We start from the raw sequence: 22,150 nt of genomic DNA, 5'->3' as shown, positions 1-22,150 counted from the left end.
CTCCATTTGGAGGAGTCGGCCGAGTCACGTGTGGCGGGTCCGGACTGAGACTCCGCCCCACACCACCCCGGCACACCGAGGAGGAGCCGCTGTCGCCATGAAGGGGTGAGAAAACCCGAGACACCGGAGGGGGGGAGGGGCGCACTGAGAGGAGGTGGGGCAGTCTCACCAGAGAGAGGGGAGGAATGTGTCATCTATACTGGGGGGGACACGTGTGTGTGTGTGTGTGTGTGTGTGTGTGTATATATATATGTATATGTGTGTGTATGTGTGTGTATATATATATATATATATATATATATATCTATCTATCTATTCTCTATCTAATCTCTATCTATCCCCTTTTTCAGTTTTGTGTTTTTTTTTTTTTTTTTTATCTGATTAATCGATTATGAAAATAATCGTTAGTTGCAGCCCTACTGTAGTAGAAAAGATGTAGCTGGAGATAGCCGCACTACGAATTCAACTTTATTTCAAAAATGTAATTAAAATCATAGCATCTAGGCTGGGAAAACAGACTAACTGCACAGCCGCTGACATGTTTCACACCAAACGCGGTGCTTAGTTAAAGTTAAAAATCGCAGATTGCCGCCATTACTAGTATAAAAAAAAATTAATAAAAATGCCATAAAACTATCCCCTATTTTGTAGACGCTATAGCTTTTTCGCAAACCAATCCAATAAACGCTTATTGCGTTTTTTTGGGGTTTTTTTTTTTTTTTAGTTTTTTTTTTCAACCAAAAATATGTAGACGAATATGTCTCGGCTTAAAATGAGGGAAAAAAATGTTTTTTTGTTTTTTTAAATATATTTTTTGGAGATATTTATTATAGCAAAAAGTCAAAAATAATGTTTTTTTTTTTTTTTTTTCAAAATTGTATTTTTTTTTTTTTCTTTGTTTATAACGAAAAAAATAAAAACCGCAGGGGTGATCAAATACCACCAAAAGAAAGCTCTATTTGTGGGGAAAAAAAGGACGTCAATTTTGTTTGGGAGCCACGTCGCACGACCGCACAATTGTCAGTTAAATCGTCGCAGTGCCGAATCGCAAAAAGTGCTCTGGTCTGCTTCGGGGGCTGTAGTGGTTAATGAGACACCCAGGATCTAATAGACACCAACCCCCCCCCCCCCCCCCCACATGTCTCCCCTGTGCTCCACTGAATGTAATGCAATGCACATCGCACCGCATTATATTCTTTCCTGGCCTTGATGGTTGGGGAAACTGTCACTAGGGACATGGAAGTGATGTCACATATCACTTCTGGGTCAACAAAAAAAAAAATGGTGTAATAATAAATAAAAAACATCCCCATCGCCTGTGCTTGCATTCTTAATTCGCGCATGCATATGTAAATGATATTCGCGCCACACATGTGACGAGTTATCGCCGTGGACCTTATAATGAGAGCGATAATTCTAGCACCAGACCTCCCGTGTTTTTTTTTTTTTGATCTTTTGCTTTTAAGGGTAAAGGAGGAGATTTGGGGTGTTCTTGACCCCGATCTCCCCATAAAGAGGACCTGTCATACTTATTTCTATTACAAGCAATGCTTACATTCCTTGTAATAGAAATTTACGTGATTTAAAAAAAAAAAATTAAAAGGGGTTGTAAACCTACGTGTTTTTTTCACCTTTAATGCATCCTATGCATGAAGGAGAAAAAAACACCTGCCAGTGACCAGACCAACTTACCTGAGCCCTGGAACTTCACACACGGGGACGAGCGGTCTCTCTGCCCGAGGGAGTTCTCAGCTCTTGATTGGATAGATTGATATCAGGGCAGCCATTGGCTCCCTCTGCTGTCATTCAAATCCAATGACACGGGCGCCAGGGCCAAGTTATACATTCGTGTCTGTGGATGCCAAATGCTGGACTCGGGAGCGCGCCCGCAAGGTAACTTCCTGAGAGAGCGGCTCTCCTAGGGGGGTCATCTGATGCGGGGAAGAGGTGCCGGGGACCCCAGAAGAGGATGTTCGGGACCACTCTGTGCAAAACGAGCTGCACAGTGGAGGTAAGTATAACATGTTTGTTATTTAACCTCTTGCCACCTGCCATATAACAAAATGACATTGGCAACGTGGTTGGGATTATCCTATTATCCTGACCAGACGTCATATGATGTCTTTCAGGATATCAAGCATCGCGGCCATCCTTGTTGCAGCGTGCCAGTCTGACACACCGCAGCTCTGATCTAGGTAAAAAGTCTCTGATGGAGACTCTTTACCACGTGATCAGCCGTGTCCAATCACGGCTGATGTTGATGTAAACAGGAAGAGCCGTTGATCGGCTTTTCCTCACTCGTGTTTGACAGATGCGAATAGAGAAGAGCCGATCGGCTGCTCTCCTGATTGGGGGGGAGGGGGGGGGGGTCTGTGTTGATAGTTAATTTTCCCATAAAGAAAAAAAAAATCGGCGCAGTCCCTCCCCCCCGCCCCCTCGAATGCCCACCCAGGACCACCAGGGATAACCACCAATCGGTGCCCATCCCCGATGACTAGCAGTTAAATCTATCAGTAAAGGAGAAAACTTGCTCATTTATAAAATTTTATAACAAAAACAAAGAAAAACTTTTTTTTTTTTTTTTTATTATTAATTTAGCAAAAAATAGACAGCAGAGGTGATCAAATACCACTAAAAGAAAGCTCTCTTATCAACAAATTGATAATAAAAAATAGTAGTAGTAGTTTGGGTACAGCGTAGCATGACTGCGTTGTCATTTAAAAAGTGACAGCGCTGAAAATTGGCCTGGGCAGAAAGGTGCGAAAGTACCCGGTATTGAAGTGGTTAAAAAAAAAGTATTTACAATAGAGGTCGACCGATATGGGTTTTTCTCTGGCCGATGCCGATATTTCGAAATCATGGCGGCCGATAGCCGATATATGATGCCGATTTTTTTTGGGCCGATATGTTAGGCCGATTTTATTTTATTTATTTATTTTTTTCCTTTTTTATTTTATTTTTTAATCCCCCTTGATCTAACACACCTTTCCCACTGGGGCGTTTTTCAGGCGCTTTTGGGCTAAAAATAGCGCCTGTAAAATGGCTCCCCTGCAGTCTGTGTGAAACTTTCACACTGAGGCGATGCGCTGGCAGGATCTTAAAAAAAAAAAGTCCTGCAAGCAGCACGTTTGGAGTGGTGTATACCGCTCCTCCACCACTCCTGCCCATTGATATGAATGGGCACCACTGCTGAAGCGCATGCAATGCGATTTGGCAGCAGTGCTTCATGGGCGCATTTAACCTCTTCCTCGGCCGCTAGCTGGGTTATATGTGCCCCACTAGCAGCCAAATAGCACCGCTAAAATGATGGTAAAGAGCCGCTAAAACTTGCGTTTTACCATCAACGCCTGCCCGCTCCAGTGTGAAAGCGGCCTTCATACGTGATACAGAAAATTTCTTACATTTAAACATTTATTAAACAAAACAAACCTCCAATCAGTTTACTTGTATGTATGATTTAGATAAAAAAAAAAAAAAAAAAAAAAACCTATATATTAAATAAAAACAGGTAGTCAAAACTTTTGTACGAAAAAAAAAAATGGGCTAACTTTACTGTTTTTATTTTATTTTTATTTTTTAAATAGTGTATTTTTTTCCTAAAAAAAAATGCATTTGAAAGACCTCTGTGCAAATGCCGTGTGACATAAAATATTGCAACAACCGCTATTTTATTCCCTAGGATCTCTGCTAAAAAATATATATATATAATTTTTGGGGGTCTAAGTGATTTTCTGGCAGAAAATACAGGACTTTTACTTGTAAGCAACAAGTGTCAGAAAAGATTTAGTCTTTAAATGGTTAAACTGAGAACTTCTACACACAGAGATGACTTCATTCATTGAAGTGTAAACATTGTATCATTCTGTTCTTTTCTTGGCAGCCCAGAGAGGAGGAAAGTGTTTCTATGAGGACTCAGGCAACTTACACTGACTGAAATGACTTCTGTAATAGAAAAGTCCCCCTGTAGTTCTAAATCGGCTTTTTATCAGCTCAAATCGGCCGATGCCGATTATTTAAAAAACGGCAAATATCGGCCGATATATCGGTCGACCTCTAATTTACAATCACATTAAAAGGACAGTGTAAAAATAAAATTATAAGAAAATTTAAAGGGGCCACCACCCCTTCGTGCTCACGCGCAGAAGCAAATGCATACGTAAGTTGCGTATGTAAACGGTGTTCGCGCCACACGTGAGGTATTGCCACAAATGTTAGAGCAAGAGAAATAATTCTAGCGCTAAACATCCTCTGTCGGCCCTTGTTCACATTGAACGCGGCTTTGAAATCCTACCACTTCACTTTGAAATGGCACAGTTTCAAAGCCGCATGTGAGTGCGACTTGGAAGACATCTGTGCGATTTCAAACCCAAAATCCGCCAAAAGTAGTGCAGGAACGACTTTTTCAAATCGGCGTGGCGCCGCAAAGTCGGTGTTTTGCGCCGATTTTGAATAGTGCAATTGTCGGCGATGGGGGTGAGACTCGTCGGGTCAAATCGCATGACCAGTCACTCCAATGTGAACGAGGGCTATCTAAACTGGTAACCTGTAAAGCCTTTTTAAAGCGTCGCCTATGGAGATTTGTAAGTACCGTCGTTTGGCACCATTTTAAAGCGTGACAATGGGCATCTATTTCCTCAGCGTAGTATCATCGTTTTTATTTTACCAAACAATTTAGTATTATTTTGTGGGCGTTTTTTTATTATTATTTATTTTATTTTTTTTTTCATTTCAAATTCATAAAAGTGTATTTTATTTTTTAAAGTTGCGTTTGAAAAACTGCTGTGCACAATTTGCAACACCCATTATTTTATTCTCTAGGGTCTCTGCTTAAAAAAGTAATTTTCTAGGAAAACAAACAGGCTTGTCGGAATTGGCTTGGAGGTTAATGAAATGGAGTATAAGAGGATTGGTTTCATAGTAATGTACATCCCCCGCTCCTTGTACTCGCTAAAATAAACGGCTTATTTATTTTTCGCAGCCTTTCTTCTCTCTGCCTCTCAGCCCCCCCCCCCCCCCCCCCCCCACCCCGGTATGTTGGCTGTGAAAGAATTGGCAGAGCGTCCAAAGTACACAGCGTCTTGTTTGACAAGAAATTTACTTCCATTTGTTACTGAGGAGTGCTTGTGTTGTGGAAATATTACAAATAAAGATATTTATGTTTTGGGTCGGATGGAGAAAACGCGTGGCTTGCATTGTGCCCAATTTAGGATGCGGCTTGGATTTCTAACAACCACATTTCCAAGACTGGCCAACATTTTTCATTGCGTGGACTTTACTACTTGCCTCTAGCTGTTGGCAAATGTATATAAATGTCAGCTGTATGGATAAACCCCTATACCTATCGTACCCAATCAGATTCCACCATGCAAATTTTCTATTTTTTGCAAATAATATTTTTATGAAATAATGTTATTTCAGATCCCTATTTTTTTTTTTTTTTTTTAAGACTTGTGGTTAACTTATTTGTAAGTTTTATTAAAAGTCACCAGCTACAAAAAGTGCTGACTTTTTTAATAAGCACATACTCGCCTGTCCCGCGATGCCGAAGCCTCGCTCCTCCCTGCGGCGCAGTAATTGCAAGTGTGGGCTCCCAGCTGTGACAGCTTGCGGGGGTTCACAGCTGGGTGCCCGCTGCACATGTGGCTAGTCGCGCTGCACTCTTAGTGGCCAGGCAATCTTCCGGGACCTGTGACGTGTCGTAGAAGTTTGCAGAGGAGGAGCGGCTGCCTAGGGGGAGAGGAGGAACTGGGTACCCACTCGCTCAAAAAAAAAAAATGACATGCCAAATGTTGCATGTAAGGGGGCAAAGAGTGCTTAAAGGGGAAGTTCCACTTTTGAGTGCAACTCTACTTTAAGCCTTAAAGTGGTTGTAAAGGTTCAATTTTTATTTATTTTAAAACAACCAACATGTTATACTTGCCTGCTCTGAAGCATCTCCCCTTACGTTGGTCAGTGGGAAGTGTCCCCCCCCCCCTTATATTGGGGGTCAGTGGGAAGTGTCCCCCCCCCTTATATTGGCGCTCAGTGGGAAGTGTCCCCCCCCTTATATTGGCGCTCAGTGGGAAGTGTCCCCCCCCCTTATATTGGCGGTCAGTGGGAAGTGTCCCCCCCCTTATATTGGCGGTCAGTGGGAAGTGTCCCCCTCCCTTATATTGGGGGTCAGTGGGAAGCGTCCCCCTCCCTTATATTGGGGGTCAGTGGGAAGCGTCCCCCTCCCTTATATTGGGGGTCAGTGGGAAGCGTCCCCCTCCCTTATATTGGGGGTCAGTGGGAAGCGTCCCCCTCCCTTATATTGGGGGTCAGTGGGAAGCGTCCCCCCTCCCTTATATTGGGGGTCAGTGGGAAGCGCCCCCCTCCCTTATATTGGGGGTCAGTGGGAAGCGCCCCCCCTCCCTTATATTGGGGGTCAGTGGGAAGCGCCCCCCCTCCCTTATATTGGGGGTCAGTGGGAAGCGCCCCCCCTCCCTTATATTGGGGGTCAGTGGGAAGCGCCCCCCCTCCCTTATATTGGGGGTCAGTGGGAAGCGCCCCCCCCCTCCCTTATATTGGGGGTCAGTGGGAAGCGCCCCCCCTCCCTTATATTGGGGGTCAGTGGGAAGCGCCCCCCCCTCCCTTATATTGGGGGTCAGTGGGAAGCGCCCCCCCCTCCCTTATATTGGGGGTCAGTGGGAAGCGCCCCCCCCTCCCTTATATTGGGGGTCAGTGGGAAGCGCCCCCCCTCCCTTATATTGGGGGTCAGTGGGAAGCGTCCCCCCTCCCTTATATTGGGGGTCAGTGGGAAGCGTTCCCCACCCCTTATATTGGGGGTCAGTGGGAAGCGTTCCCCACCCCCCTTACATTGGAGGTCAGTAGGAAGAATGCTCCTTAGGGTTGCACCGATACCATTTTTTTCTCATATCGTCTTCCAGGACAGCCTTTGAGATATAGGGCTCCTCCCTCCGGGACAGGAAACACATCAAGCCAATTAAATAAAAGGTGTGGTCCTCCAGGCCCTCCTCAGTTTTTGTGTTTCCTACCGGACGGGAAGGAGCACGTTTGGAACTGGTAAGGGGAGCTCCTTCTCAGGGGTTTTGCCTGGGGAGAGCACCTTGATGGACCTGACCCTTAGCACCCCTCGGTCCGTACGAAGGGAGGAGAGGGTAGCTTTCAGTCCCCGCTGCCATTTAAAACGTTCGGAGAGAACGGGACCCCGATGCACGGCAATCTCCCCCTCGGAGCGCTAACCGCTCGTACCTGTCGGTCGGATGGCGGCGGGAGACGTTCGTTCCACCGACCGGCGTCCGGGTACTGTGAGCGGTGCGTTCGTAAGGAACGCTCGGCGTCGGGGTGGAGTCTTTGCGCTCTGGCGTACGGAAGTGGGAGAGACGCACTTCCGCCGGATTTGCGTCATCAGGGGGCGCCGCAGGATCTGTTCCAGTCCTTTGGGCGCGGCGGTGTGACTACAGGGTTGCCTGGAGCGGTGTGAAGGCTCAGAGAGACTGAGTGAGACACAGGAACCATGGAGAGTGCAGTTGTGCAGGTGGACTCCGGTTCAACAGGCTCCAGTACCTCTCAGGTAAGCTTGGTGAGGGCAGACCAGGACTTACACTGGGGGGTGGGGGGTCACTCTGACCCGTAGTACCTTCCCGGGGTGGAGAACCTGCTGGTGAAGGGGGGCACTTCCTAGACAGACCCTAGAAGCACAGTGGTGTGGTCAGGGGTGGTATTTTAATGGGACCCTGTTTTTCTTTGTTTTTAGGTTAAACAGGACAGAGCCCAGATACCTTTGCCCAGAAGGAAATGTGCCGTGTGTGGGGCTAAGTTAGGCACCGGTTGGGAGAAGCCGCTTTGCCCGGATTGTGTCAGTAGCCTGGTGAAAGAGGACTCGGTGGCAGCTTGTCACAATGTTTTAACATCCGTAAAGGATGAGATTGCATCCACTTTCCAATCTTTCAAAAACATGATGGATAGGATGCAGGGTCCCTCTGTCCCTTTACCCAGGGCCGTGAGTATGCCTTCCTTATCCGAACCAAGTCAGGAGGAGGAGGTGGATAGGGAGAGGTTACCCAGGTCATTAGCCTCCTCTAGGACAGAGTCTACTTCTGAATCTGAGGGGGAGGAAGAGGCCATTAGATCAGCCAGATACAAGCTGTCTTTGGATGATGTGGGTGACCTCCTCAAGGCTATATATGACACTTTGGAGATCAGGGAAGAACAGGTCCAGCTTTCAAAACACAACATGATGTATCAGGGGTCTAGTGTAATGAAAGACAGGGTATTCCCCGTCCATAAGTCGCTAGTGGAGGCGATTCTGCTGGAGTGGGAACAACCGGAAAAAAGGCCATTTTTTTCAGGTAGCCTTAGAAGGAGGTTCCCTTTTGAGTCGGATGCGGTGCATCCCTGGAACAAGGTTCCCAAATTAGATGCTCCCTTGGCTAAAGTCTCTAAGAAGACAGATTTGGCCTTTGATGATATGGGTTCACTCAGGGACCCTATGGATAAGAGGGGAAATGTGCTGCTTAAGAGAGCCTGGGATGCCTCTTCCATCGGGCTTAAACCGGCCCTAGCAGCTACCTGTGTGGCCAGAAACTTGGAGTGTTGGCTTACACAGTTACAATCGCATATTTCTGCGGGTACTTCTAGGCAACAGCTGTTGAAGTCCTTTCCGCTACTGTTCAAGGCTGTGGGCTTTTTAGCTGATGCCTCTGCAGAATCAGTCAAACTGGCTGCTAGATCTGCAGCACTAGTGAACGCTGCCAGAAGGGCCGTTTGGCTTAAAACCTGGTCAGGAGACACAGCTTCAAAATTGAAGTTATGTGGATTACCCTTTTCAGGGGATCATTTGTTCGGGCCCGGCCTGCAAGAGGCGTTAGAGCGCACGCAGGATAGGAAGAAAGCTTTCCCAGAAAGGAAAAAGAGACCTGAAGGGAAGCGCCTTTTCGAAGCCCCAGGCAGCAGAACCTGCAGGAAAGGGAGGTTCGCCCCAAAAAGCATTGGACAGGTCACAAGGGAAGAGGCAGAGGAGGAATCTTATTCAATCCTCCTCAACCCTCCCCTAAAACCCAGTGACTCCTGCGTCCCGGTGGGAGGAAGACTGGGGAAGTTCCTCCCACAGTGGGAAGCTTCAACCGAAAGTCCGTTCATTCGAGATGTAATAAGGAACGGCTACAGGTTGGAGTTTGGTTCAGTTCCCCTCCCAAATTTTCAAGTAACAAGGTTACCAAGGGACCAAGAGAAAGCAGAGGCTTTGGCTCTTCTTCTGGGGGATCTGGTGGACCAAGAAGTAATGGTGCAGGTGCCTCAGGAGGAGCGAGGCTTGGGGGTTTACTCCCACGTATTCGTGGTAAAGAAACCTTCGGGGAAGTTCAGGTTAATACTGAATCTCCGCCCCCTGAACAGATTTATAAAATACAAGCGGTTCCGGATGGAGTCAATCTTCTCGGTAACCAAGTTCCTGTTTCAGGGCTGTCACATGGCCACAGTGGATCTCAGGGATGCATATTTGCATATCCCGATTCATCTGGAATCTCAGAGGTTTCTCAGGTTGGCGGTGAGGTTGAACACTGGTGTGTTACACCTCCAGTTTCGAGCTCTCCCCTTCGGGCTCTCAGCCTCACCAAGAATCTTTACAAAGGTTCTGACAGAGGCACTGGCCCCATTAAGGCTCAAGGCTATAACAGTGATCCCATATCTGGACGATCTACTGTTCATAGCCCAGTCGGCCCAACAACTGCAGAGGGACATACAGGAGGCCTTGGTTTTCCTGCGCTCACTGGGGTGGCTGATAAACCAGGAAAAATCCCAGCTGACCCCCTCACAGGAGGTCCTGTATTTAGGATACAGGATTTCTTCGGTGGAAATGAGGGTATTTCTTCCGGAGGAGAAGATCTGCAAGCTAGAGCAGGCAGTAGCCCAGCTTCAATCTGGTCGGGAAGCCCAGGTAAGGGAGGTTATGAGAGTCCTGGGGTTGATGACATCATGCTTTCCAGCGGTGGCCTGGGCAAGGCATCATCAGCGTCCTTTACAGAGACTCATGCTCCGTTATTGGGATGGCAGGCAGGAGAACCTGGATCAGGTTATGCCCCTATCCTCGGCAGTCAGGAGGTCTCTTTGGTGGTGGCGGGCCCAGGTCAACCTAGACAGGGGTCTTCCCTGGTCCCCACAAGCTACGGTGGTGGTCACGACCGATGCCAGTGCGCTAGGTGGGGTGCCCACCTAGAGGGAACCTTAGCACAGGGTTCCTGGTCGGACCTAGAGACAGGTCGTTCCTCAAACCAGAAGGAACTTCTGGCAGTTTGGAAGGCTATAGAAACCTTCCAGTCCCAGTTATATGGCAGGGATCTGCAGGTTCGCTCAGACAATGTGGCAGCAGTAGCCTACCTGAACAAGCAAGGGGGAACCAGAAGCCCTGCACTCCAGGTAATTGCGGACAGAATCTTCTGCTGGGCAGAGAAGAACTTGTCCTCAATATCAGCCATTCACCTAAAAGGGAACGCAGAATTTACTGGCCGACTTTCTCAGTCGCCAGTAGATAGGTCAGGACGAGTGGTCCCTCAACAAGGAAGTGTTCGAGGAGATTGTGTCATGCTGGGGAAGGCCAGAAATAGACCTATTTGCAACAGAAGGCAACAGGAAGGTGACGAAATTTTTTTCGGTTCACCCACAGGATCGGGCCAGGGGGATAGACGCCCTTGCCAATCCATGGCTGTTCGGCCTGTGTTATGCCTTTCCTCCCGTAAGGATGGTGGCGGAGGTCCTGCAGAAGTTCCGTTCGGAGACTACGGACCTCATTTTAGTAGCTCCTTTTTGGCCAAGGAGACCCTGGTTTGCCAGCATAAAGAAATTGGCCGTCCATCCTCCGCTGTTTCTGCCAGTCAGGGAGGACTTACTTTCCCAGGGGCCGATCCTGTGCCCTCAGATAGAGAGGCTCAAGCTTGCGGCCTGGTATCTGAGGAACAAATCTTAAGGTCACAGGGTTTCTCAGAAAGAGTGATTAAGACCTTGTTAGAATGCCGTAAACCAGTTACTAGGGCAATTTACGCCAAGGTAGGAAAGAGGTTTAATTCCTGGTTGCAAGAACAGGGAATTGCAAGCCCCGGGGTCCCGGCAGTCCTGGACTTTCTACAAGCAGGGGTAGAGCTGGGCCTATCTATCAGCACTCTAAAGGTACAGGTGGCGGCCTTAAGCGTTTTCCTTCAGTCCTCCCTTCAGCAGAATCCATTTGTCAGGAACTTCTTCAAGGCTCTATCTAGATCCAGGCCTGTGAGAATGAAGTCCTGTCCTACTTGGGATTTGGCCTTGGTTCTTAGGGCTTTGACCCAAGATCCATTTGAACCATTAGAGGGAGCATCACTTAAGTGGATGGTACTAAAGACTGTGTTTTTGATAGCGATCACGTCAGCTAGAAGGGTCAGTGATCTGCAGGCGCTCTCGGTCAGAGAGCCATTTCTGTTAATCTTAGAAGACAGGGTAGTACTTAAGACTGACCCTAGTTTTCTTCCTAAAGTGGTGTCCACTTTTCATAGGACACAGGATATTATTTTGCCAACTTTTTTCTCAACCTCAGACGAGGACGAGGCGAGATCTTTAAGTTTGTTAGACGTCAGGAGAAGTCTATTAATTTTTTTAGAAGCCACTAGGGTCTTCAGGAAGTCGGACTCACTTTTTGTTAAGTTTTCGGGCGCCCGCAAGGGCTGCAAGGCGTCCAAAGCGTCTATCGCCAGGTGGATACGAATGGCGATAGTTAAAGCCTATGAGTTAGAGGAGAAGCAGGCACCCTGAGTTAAGGCACACTCTACAAGGGCGGTTTCTGCATCATGGGCAGAGAGGGCTGGAGCCTCTCCGGAGGAGATCTGCAAAGCAGCAACGTGGTCCAGCTACTCAACGTTCGCAAGACATTACCGTCTGGATTTATGGTCTGATAAAGAGCAGACTTTTGGACGTAAGGTCCTCCAGGCAGTGATCCCGCCCTGACAAGGTGAGCTCCTTGCTTATCATCTCAAAGGCTGTCCTGGAAGACGATATGAGAAAACCGGAGTTAGACTTACCGGTAACTCTTTTTCTAGGAGTCTTCCAGGACAGCCTGGCTTCCCACCCAAAGTTGTTTAAATTGGACTAAGTGGTGAGGATGTGTATTAACGGGATTGTTAGTGTGTTATGTCTTTCAGAGCCTCCCGGCGGTTCTTGGAGTAAAACTGAGGAGGGCCTGGAGGACCACACCTTTTATTTAATTGGCTTGACGTGTTTCCTGTCCCGGAGGGAGGAGCCCTATATCTCAAAGGCTGTCCTGGAAGACTCCTAGAAAAAGAGTTACCGGTAAGTCTAACTCCGTTATTTTTTATCGGCGAGTAGAAGTACTGATACTTTGCATTTTGTGATCTGCATCAATACAGATTATGGTTCCATTCACGCTCATGCGATTTACCATACCACTTTGGAACCCAAAGTCACATAACAAGTCACACCCTATGTTTCCCTATGATAACCTTTCATATCTGTGTGACTTCAAGTTAGTTCCTGCACTACTTTGGTCCAACTTTCAAAAAAACGACCCTTTGGGTCTGGTATGGATTTGGAGGGGAACCCCATGCCAAAAAAAAAAAATCCTCCCAAAACCCTTACCTGAATTTGCAGCCCACTTAGTCAGGAAAGGGAGGGGACGAGCGAGTGTCCCCCGCCCCCCCCCCCCCCTCCTCAATCATACCAGGCCACATACCCTCAGCTTTGCATCTTGGTGATGGGGACAAGGGCCTCTTCCCCACAACCCTGGTCTGTGGTGCCCCCCGTGAATGGGTAGGGGGTGCATAACCCTACCCATTCACCAAAAAAGTGAATAAAGACAGTACAATTCCTTTTGTTTGTTTTTTTAATAATGTCCCCTTTGTAGATCCATTGTCAATCACGATGCTGCCACCCCTGCTGGACCCGAAAAAAAAAATGTGTTTGACAACTGCTCCCACGGTCTGCCTGCTCCGCCGTGACATTTCTTAAAGCGGGAGTCCGCCGGGACTCCGCGTTTTTTTTTTTTTTTTTTTTTTTAAAGTCAGCAGCTACAAATACTGCAGCTGCTGACTTTTAAAATAGTGACACTTACCTGTCCAGTGTGCCCGCGATGTCGGCACCTGAAGCCGATCTCTAGATCGTCACTCGAGTGCTGCCGCCGCCATCTTGGGTATGGGAATCAGGAAATGGAGCCTTTCGGCTTCATTTCCCGGTTCCCTACTGCGCATGCGCGAGCCGCGCTGCGCAATGAGGACGGTCCCCGCTGCCTCTGGGATCTGTGTGTTTCCCAGCAGGCAGCGGGGCACTTGCGGAAGGGGGCGGGCACTTGCGGAAAGGGGCATAATCTACGCCCCTTTCTGCAGAGAGCTAGCCCGGAAGTGGGTGCAGTTACCTGGATTATCAAGGTAACTGCACCCCCTCCCCCCTGAAAGGTGCCAATTGTGGCGCCGGAGGGGGGGGGAGGATTCCGATGAGAGGAAGGTCCATTTTAGGGTGGACCTCCGCTTTAAATAGCTATGGGGCGGGGCCACCCGGCGACGTCACCGGCTGGGAGCAGCCCAGCATGCACCGGTCGATGACTTCACGGGGGGGGTGGGTGTACACCCCACACCATTTATTTTTTTTTTCTACATTTTGGCGTGGGGTTCCCCTCAAAATCCATACCAGACCCAAAGGGATTGAGGGGGGACCCCACGCCGTGTTTTATAAAAAAAATAATAATTGTCAAAAAAAATAAAAATGTATTATTATTGCCGGCAATTCTTGTGTTTACATTCAGCTGTCAGCGAGGAAGCCTGCAAAACACACACAAAAATGCATGTGTGTGAATGCAGGGTAAAGAACTCTCGAGTTCCTCGGAGCTCTGATTGAGAAAAGTTGCTCTACACAAATATGACGGATAACATTTTATTTTTTCACAGAAAAGATCTGCAATTAATAACTATCGTTGGGCACATCGGTTTATTGACTCCTGAAATTTTAGCTGTGAATTAGGATGTGCAAACAGGATTTTATCATGTGAAGATATCTTTCAGCATAGCTGCAGGCATAATCTGGTTTCTTGGACGATCTGAGCATGCGCAGTATGTTTTATGCTGCAGAGCTCAGGCAGATACATTTTAGGTGGAGGCAAATTTTTACCCCAGCACTTGCAGTTTTTTTCAACTTTTTCAATGCTGCTGGCTCCTGCACTCTCTGCTGCTTCCCTGAACTATTCACAGGAAAGAGTTAAAAGTGGGCAGTGCAGTCTCAAGCCAGTCTTGGTTTGGAGAATGTAGGAGCAGGGAAGTGCCTTGCCGCCCTTGGGCTTTGGGGCTGTGTGTTTCTGTTGTTGCACACAGTGTAGGGAGATGAATGCAAGGGTGGTGCCAGAGGACACTGCAAAAGGAAGGAGCCATCCTGAAAGGGGGAAAACTGGGGGCAGCGATACTTTCGCTTAAAGTGGTGTTGCCACCAAAAAAAAAAATTTTTTTTAAATTCATTAAAAAATAAAAAAATAATTGAAAAAAAATATTTTTACTCGCCTCTAAATGCCTGTTGCTAGGGGGTACCTTGTAGTCTGCCTCCTTCATTGCCCTGGGCTGGTGACATCACTTCCCCTCGGTCCCAGATGACTGTGCGGTGTATCACGGTGTGCGGCGCCGCTTGCGCATGCGCAGTGGGTGCCCGGCTATGAAGCCACAGCCGGGTACCCACACTAAGAATGCCGGCGCCGCGAGCGGAGCGGGGAATGAGGGGGGGACTTCGTTCCCCCACATGGATGGACCCTGGGACAGGTAAGTGTCCGATTATTAAAAGTCAGCAGCTGCAGTATCTGTAGCTGCTGACTTTTTTAATTTTTTATTTATTTTTTCTTAGGGGGCACCCCACTGTAAGTACTTGCCGATACCGAGTATCAATACTTTGCTGTTCCGATTTGCGTCAACACAAAATAAATGGGCGCAATTTGCACTGCAGATAAATCTCATGCGATTTAGAGCAGGAGTGCGGTGCAATTTCTGTCTGAATCAAATGTGCTTTTCCCCCCAATGCTCCCGTGTGTGTATAGAAAGGGAAAAGCGCCATCTAGTGGACATTTTATTTAAAAAGGTAGAACTCTCATTAAAGGAGAAGTCCAGCCTGAGCTTGTTTTGGCTGGGCTTCTCCTATGGGTTACAGGAAGGCAATTCGTTTTGCATTCCTGTGACCTGTCTTCAGCTGAAAGCGGTCTCAGCTGACATTGCACAGATCAGTCCAGGCACCACATCAGCCCAGCTCTAGAGGTCTGGATCTGCTAGGTACCTGGACTGATAGTCCTCTCAGTCTCTCAGCGAGCCGCTCCCGCCCCTCCACAGCTCAGTGAGCGTGGAGGAGCAGGAGAGCTGCTGCCTGTCAAATCAGCAGCTCTCCGCTCGACGATCTATGATTATGAGATGAAAAAGAATCCCATACTTCTCTTTTACTACATATCTGGTCAATCTACATAGGTGTCAGCCGAGGCAATCCTACAACATCACTGGATAGAGATGGAGCTAGGGGGGTAAGTATTAGATGGGCTGCTGCACACAGAAGGATTTTTATCTTAATGCATAGAATGCAATCACATAAAAAAAAAAAACTGACTTTAAACACTACAAGCCCCTTTTTGCGATTCGGCACTGCGTCGCTTTAACTGACAATTGCGCGGTCGTGCGACGTGGCTCCCAAAAAAAATTTGCGTCCTTTTCTTCCCACAAATAGAGGTTTCTTTTGGTGGTATTTGATCACCTCTGCGTGTGTTTTTTTTTTTTTTAATAAACAAAAATAGAGCGACAATTTTGAAAAAGAATTCAATATTTTTTACTTTTTGCTATAATAAATATCCCCAAAAAATATATGAAAAAAAATCAACTTATTTTTTTTCCTCAGTTTAGGCCGATACGTATTCTTCTACATATTTTTAGTTCAAAAAAAAATCGCAATTGGCGATTATCGGTTGGTTTGCGCAAAAGTTATAGCGTTTACAAAATAGGGGATAGTTTTATAGCATTTTTATATAATTTTTTTTTTTATTTTTTTTTTTTACTAGTAATGGCGGCGATCAGCGTGTTTTTTTATTTTTTATTTTTATTTTTTTTAATTTTTTTTTTTTTTTTTTGTGACTGCTACTTTATGGCGGACACATCGGCCATTCTTGACACATTTTTGGGACCATTGTCATTTATACAGCAATCAGTGCTATTTAAATGCACTGATTCCTGTGTAAATGACACTGGCAGTGAAAGAGTTAACCACTAGGGGGCAATTTAGGTGTTATGTATGACGTTATGTGTTTTTTTTGTTTTTTTTTTTTTATTGTAGGGGGGGCGTGGCCTGGCATGTGACGTCACTGATCGTCTTTCCCTATAAAAGGGAAGAGACGATCGGTGACAGCCACACAGGGAAGCACAGGGAGAGGTTTGTTTACACAGACCTCTCCTCGTTCTTCGGCTCTGTGACCCGATCGCGGGACACCAGCGGCGATTGGGTCCGCTGGTCCCGCGGCCACGGTCACAGAGCACAGGACCGGCTGGGCACTTAAAAAGCAACGTACAGGTACGTGCTTGTGCCCAGCCGTGCCATTCTGCCGACGTATATCGGCGTGAGGCGGTCCTTAAGTGGTTAAGTACAGTTCAAATGTCACGGCCGCTGGAGGTGAAAATCCGGCAACCCTTGTGGGTATAGGGTGAAAGTGATGTTAGCTGGAGGGTGGACCACCTCTACATCTCCAGTGGCCATGATTTTCTATCATCGGGGGGACCAGGACACCTATGCAGATTTTTGCATTTGAACTGTACTTAAAGTGTTCGTAAAGGTCAGAGCAAGCGCAGTCTGTGCGACCCCCGCTCGCTCTGTGATCAGAGTCTGAGACTCGGCTGATCACAGATCATAGTAAGGGGTCGATCCCGGCCCCTTACCACTGGATCAGCTGTCAAAGGGCGGCTGATCACATGATGTAAACAGAAGCTCGGTAATTGTTTTTTGTTTTTGTTTTTTCCCTCACGCTGTCAGAATGGGGGGCGGGGAAGCCGATCACCGTCTTCTGTCAGAGGGACATCGGTCCCTCACTCAGAAAGCTGTGACTGTGCCCACCAGTGTCACCTACCAGTGCCCAAAGTGCCACCCATCAATGCCTGCCAGTGCTGCCAATCAATGCCCATCATTGGCTAATAATCAGTGCCAATCAGCGCACATCAGTGAAGGAGAAAATTGACCTGTTTTCAAAATTTTATGACAAACTATGAAACTTTTTTTTTTTTTTTTTTCAGAATTTCGGTCCCTTTTTGTTTATCAAAAAATAGAAAAAAAAAAACAATAATTCATTACCACCAAAAGAAAGCTCTATCTGTGTGGAAAAAAAAAATTGAATTTGGGTAAACTGTAGCATGACGGCGCAATTGTCATTCAAAGAGTGACAGCGATGAAAGCTGAAAATTGGTCTGGGCAGGAAGGGGGTTTAAGTGCCCGGTAAGCAAGTAGTTAAAGTAGAAGTCCAGCTGAAGCCTAACAAGTCTTAAAAATGTCTCCCCCCCCCCCCCCCCCCCCAACACTTATGGTGACCAACCTGTGTGAAAAAGCCTGCTGCGGTCCGGTCACATGATCCGGCTCCCCTGTGTCGGTCAGCAGTGGCTGCAGGGGAGAGCAGGGACCGCCAACAACAACTGCACTATGAGAGCCTATGGGTGACGTCATGGCTCCCAGCTCTCTCTCTATCTCTCTCTCTATCTCTCTATCTCTCTATCTCTCTCTCTATCTCTCTCTCTCTCTCTATCTCTCTCTCTCTATCTCTCTCTCTCTATCTCTCTCTCTCTATCTCTCTCTCTCTCTCTATCTCTCTCTCTCTATCTCTATCTCTCTATCTCTCTCTCTATCTCTCTCTCTCTATCTCTCTCTCTCTTTCTATCTCTCTCTTTCTATCTCTCTCTTTCTATCTCTCTCTTTCTATCTCTCTCTTTCTATCTCTCTCTTTCTATCTCTCTCTTTCTATCTCTCTCTTTCTATCTCTCTCTTTCTATCTCTCTCTTTCTATCTCTCTCTTTCTATCTCTCTCTTTCTATCTCTCTCTTTCTATCTCTCTCTTTCTATCTCTCTCTTTCTATCTCTCTCTTTCTATCTCTCTCTTTCTATCTCTCTCTTTCTATCTCTCTCTTTCTATCTCTCTCTTTCTATCTCTCTCTTTCTTTCTATCTCTCTCTATCTCTCTCTCTCTATCTCTCTCTCTCTATCTCTCTCTCTCTCTATCTCTCTATCTCTCTCTCTATCTCTCTCTCTATCTCTATATATATATCTATCTCTCTCTATTCCCCTACAGCCCCCTCACAGGATCACGTGACCGGAGTCGGCTTTAGGCCATGAAGAGGCTGGAGCCTTGTTTCAGGTCAATAACTGTCTACAGAAAAGGATTAAACAAATGTCTGAGCAAAGAAAGAAGTCAGATTCTCCACTCTGCATGGAGGAATAAAGGGAGATCCTGGATGATTTGGGCAATAGGAATAGTTCATCGTTTTAGACTTCTTATCTCTTTCATGTCACCTGTTGTATAACCCGAGGCTTTTTCTTTCTTCCAGAAGGAAAGCTTTTATCGGAGGATCTGACACACTATGTTGTCCCAGACTGCCAAGTGCTGCAAGATTACCAAGAGGTGCTGGAGTGTTCAGAGATCCAGGGGGTCATCATCATGCAGACAGCATGTCACACCGTTCAGCATCAGAGAGGACGCCGGTGAGGTTTCAGCACTTTTTTACTTTTTAGAATGATTTTGATGCAGGATAATGCAAGGCTGTCTGTGTAAAGAGAACCTGTCACTAGTGCCAAAACGAGTTTCTCATTACTTCTCCTTTAGTAGTTCTGAAGCTTTAAAATGAAGTGGAACATTACTCAGAAAATGAAGTTCTGCTGGATGACTTCAGGCCGACCCCCCCCCCCCCCCCCCCCACCCCCTTTTTACAGGTATAGCTGTGTAAAAAATAAAAAAATTAGAGCTGCACGATTCTGGCCAAAATGAGAATCACAATTTTTTTTGCTTAAAATAAAAACATCCTGATTCTCACGGCGTAAAATCTTTCACATTATACAAAAAAAAAAATGGGGCTAACTTCACTGGTTAGTTGTTTGTTTGCTTTTAATTAACCACTTGCCGACCGCCGCACGACGATATACGTCGGCAGAATGGCACGGGCAGGCATATGGGCGTATATATAAGTCCCTGCCTTCCCGCGGGTGGGGGGCCCGATCGGGCCCCCCCCCGGTGCCTGCGGCGGTCGGCATTTCTTCGAGAGCGATCCGGGATGAGGGGGCGGCCATTCATTCATGGCCACCCCCTCGCGATCGCTCTCGACGAATGGAAATCCCCTGTGACATCACTTCCTCTCCTGTAATGTAAACACAGGAGAGGAAGTGATGTATTCTCTCCTCCGTGTCGGTGTTTTCCGTTCCGACACGGAGGAGAGCGGATCGGTGAGTTGCACCAACACTCTACACACACAGTAGAACATGCCAGGCACACTCACACCCCCCCTTTACCCCCCGATCACCCCCCCAATTACCCCTGCCCCCCAGTCACAGTGACACCAATGTAATTTTTTTTTTTTTTTTTTTTTTTTTTTTGCATTGGTGTCATTTGTGACTGTAATAACTGTTAGGGCAGTTAGAGTTAGCCCCCTTTAGTTCTAATGTACCCCCCTAACCCCCCCAATAAAGGTTTAACCCCGTGATCACCCCCCGTCGCCAGTGTCACTAAGGCTGGGTTCACATTGCAGCGGTTTATGAGAACGAATGTGATTCGCACCGCACTGCAGTGCAAATCACATCCGATCTCTGTGCGATTCGAGTTCAGCCATTCGCCGCACCCGCCGCACCCGCCACACCCGCCGCACCCGCCGCAAATTCGCACGGGACCCTTTTTTTGGCCCGCAGCAGAATCGGATCGCATGGGTGTTCACACCATGCGATCCGAGTTTGCAGATCGCACTGCGATATGCGAACTGATCTGGGGGTGTCAGTAACATTTCACTGACACTCCCAGCAGTTCGCATAGGGCAGTGTGAACTGCCGCCGGGAGGCATGCGATGCGGGAACCCGCCGCGGATTCGCGGCGTTTCCGCATCGCTCCAGTGTGAACCCAGCCTAATAAGCGATCATTTTTCTGATCGCCGTATTAGTGTCACAGGTGACGCTAGTTAGGCAGGTAGGTATTTAGGTTCGCCGCAGCTTTTTATAGCGCCAGGGACCCCCATATACTACCGCATAAAGCCCCCTGATTGCCCCCTAGTTAACCCTTTCACCAGTGATCACCATATAACTGTTACAGGTGACGCTGGTTGGTTAGTTATTTTTTTATAGTTTCAGGGCACCCGCCATTTATTACCTAATAAAGGTTTAACCCCCTGATCACCCGGCGGGTGTCATTTGTGACTAATAACTGTTAGGGCAGTTAGGGTTAGCCCCCTTTAGTTCTAAGGTACCCCCCTAACCCCCCCAATAAAGGTTTAACCCCGTGATCACCCCCCGTCGCCAGTGTCACTAAGGCTGGGTTCAGATTGCAGCGGTTTGAGAACGGATGTGATTCGCACCGCACTGCAGTGCAAATCACATCCGATCTCTGTGCGATTCGAGTTCAGCCATTCGCCGCACCCGCCGCAAATTCGCACGGGACCCTTTTTTTGGCCCGCAGCAGAATCGGATCGCATGGGTGTTCACACCATGCGATCCGAGTTTGCAGATCGCACTGCGATATGCGAACTGATCTGGGGGTGTCAGTAACATTTCACTGACACTCCCAGCAGTTCGCATAGGGCAGTGTGAACTGCCGCCGGGAGGCATGCGATGCGGGAACCCGCCGCGCATTCGTGGCGTTCCCGCATCGCTCCAGTGTGAACCCAGCCTAATAAGCGATCGTTTTTCTGATCGCTGTATTAGTGTCACAGGTGACGCTAGTTAGGCAAGTAGGTATTTAGGTTCGCCGCAGCTTTTTATAGCGCCAGGGACCCCCATATACTACCGCATAAAGCCCCCTGATTGCCCCCTAGTTAACCCTTTCACCAGTGATCACCATATAACTGTTACAGGTGACGCTGGTTGGTTAGTTATTTTTTTATAGTTTCAGGGCACCCGCCATTTATTACCTAGTCTCACTAGTGTACCCCTAAATTTAGGGGTGTCTACTTTCCAAAATGGGGTCATTTGGGGGGGGTTTGTGCCATCTTGGCATTTTATGGCCTTCAAAACTGTAACGCCCTTAGAAAGCCTGAAGGCGGTGCTTGGTTTTCGGGGCCCCGTACGCGGCTAGGCTCCCAAAAAGTCCCACATATGTGGTATCCCCGTACTCAGGAGAAGCAGCAGAATTTATTTTGGGGTGTCATTTCACATATGCCCATGGCATGTGTGAGCAATATATCATTTAGTGACAACTTTGTGAAAAAAAAAAAAAAAAAAAAAAAGTTTGTAATTTTCCCGCAACTTGTGGCAAAATATAAAATATTCCATGGACTCAACATGCCTCTCAGCAAATAGCTTGGGGTGTCTACTTTCTAAAATGGGGTCATTTGTGGGGGTTTTGTGCCATCTTGGCATTTTATGGCCTTCAAAACTGTAATAGGTAGTGAGAAGTGAACTCAAAAATTTACGCCCTTAGAAAGCCTGAAGGCGGTGCTTGGTTTTCGGGGCCCCGTACGCGGCTAGGCTCCCAAAAAGTCCCACATATGTGGTATCCCCGTACTCAGGAGAAGCAGCAGAATTTATTTTGGGGTGTCATTTCACATACGCCCATAGCATGTGTGAGCAATATATCATTTAGTGACAACTTTGTGTAAAAAAAAAAAAAAATAATTTTTTTTTGTCATTATTCAATCGCTTGAGGCAAAAAAATAAAATATTCAATGGGCTCAACATGCCTCTTATCAATTTCCTTAGGGGGTCTACTTTCCATAATGGGGTCATTTGGGGGGGTTTTGTACTGCCCTGCCATTTTAGCACCTCAAGAAATGAGATAGGCAGTCGTAAACTAAAAGCTGCGTAAATTCCAGAAAACGTACCTTAGTTTGTAGATGTGACAACTTTTGCGCAAACCAATAAATATACAATTATTGACTTTTTTTTTTACCAAAGACATGTGGCTGAATACATTTTGGCCTAAATGTATGACTAAAATTGAGTTTATTGGATTTTTCTAATA

General features: G+C 47.0%; 1 protein-coding gene across 1 annotated transcript in view; it reads left to right on the top strand.

Annotated features, from left to right (window-relative positions):
* Window positions 1-22,150, top strand: part of LOC143962714 (DIS3-like exonuclease 1) — a 94,337-nt gene that overhangs the window by 4,980 nt on the left and 67,207 nt on the right. The window contains 1 exon segment of the mRNA XM_077472099.1: window positions 18,546-18,699. Within this exon segment, the coding sequence (XP_077328225.1) occupies window positions 18,546-18,699 (154 nt within the window).

The sequence above is a fragment of the Lithobates pipiens genome, unplaced genomic scaffold (assembly GCF_037356315.1).
Source record: "Lithobates pipiens isolate NorthernLeopardFrog02 unplaced genomic scaffold, aLitPip1_a1.2 Scaffold_8, whole genome shotgun sequence".
Classification (NCBI taxonomy): domain Eukaryota; kingdom Metazoa; phylum Chordata; class Amphibia; order Anura; family Ranidae; genus Lithobates; species Lithobates pipiens.
The sequence above is the reverse complement of the archived record's forward strand: the minus strand, read 5'-3'. Positions and strand labels throughout refer to the sequence as shown.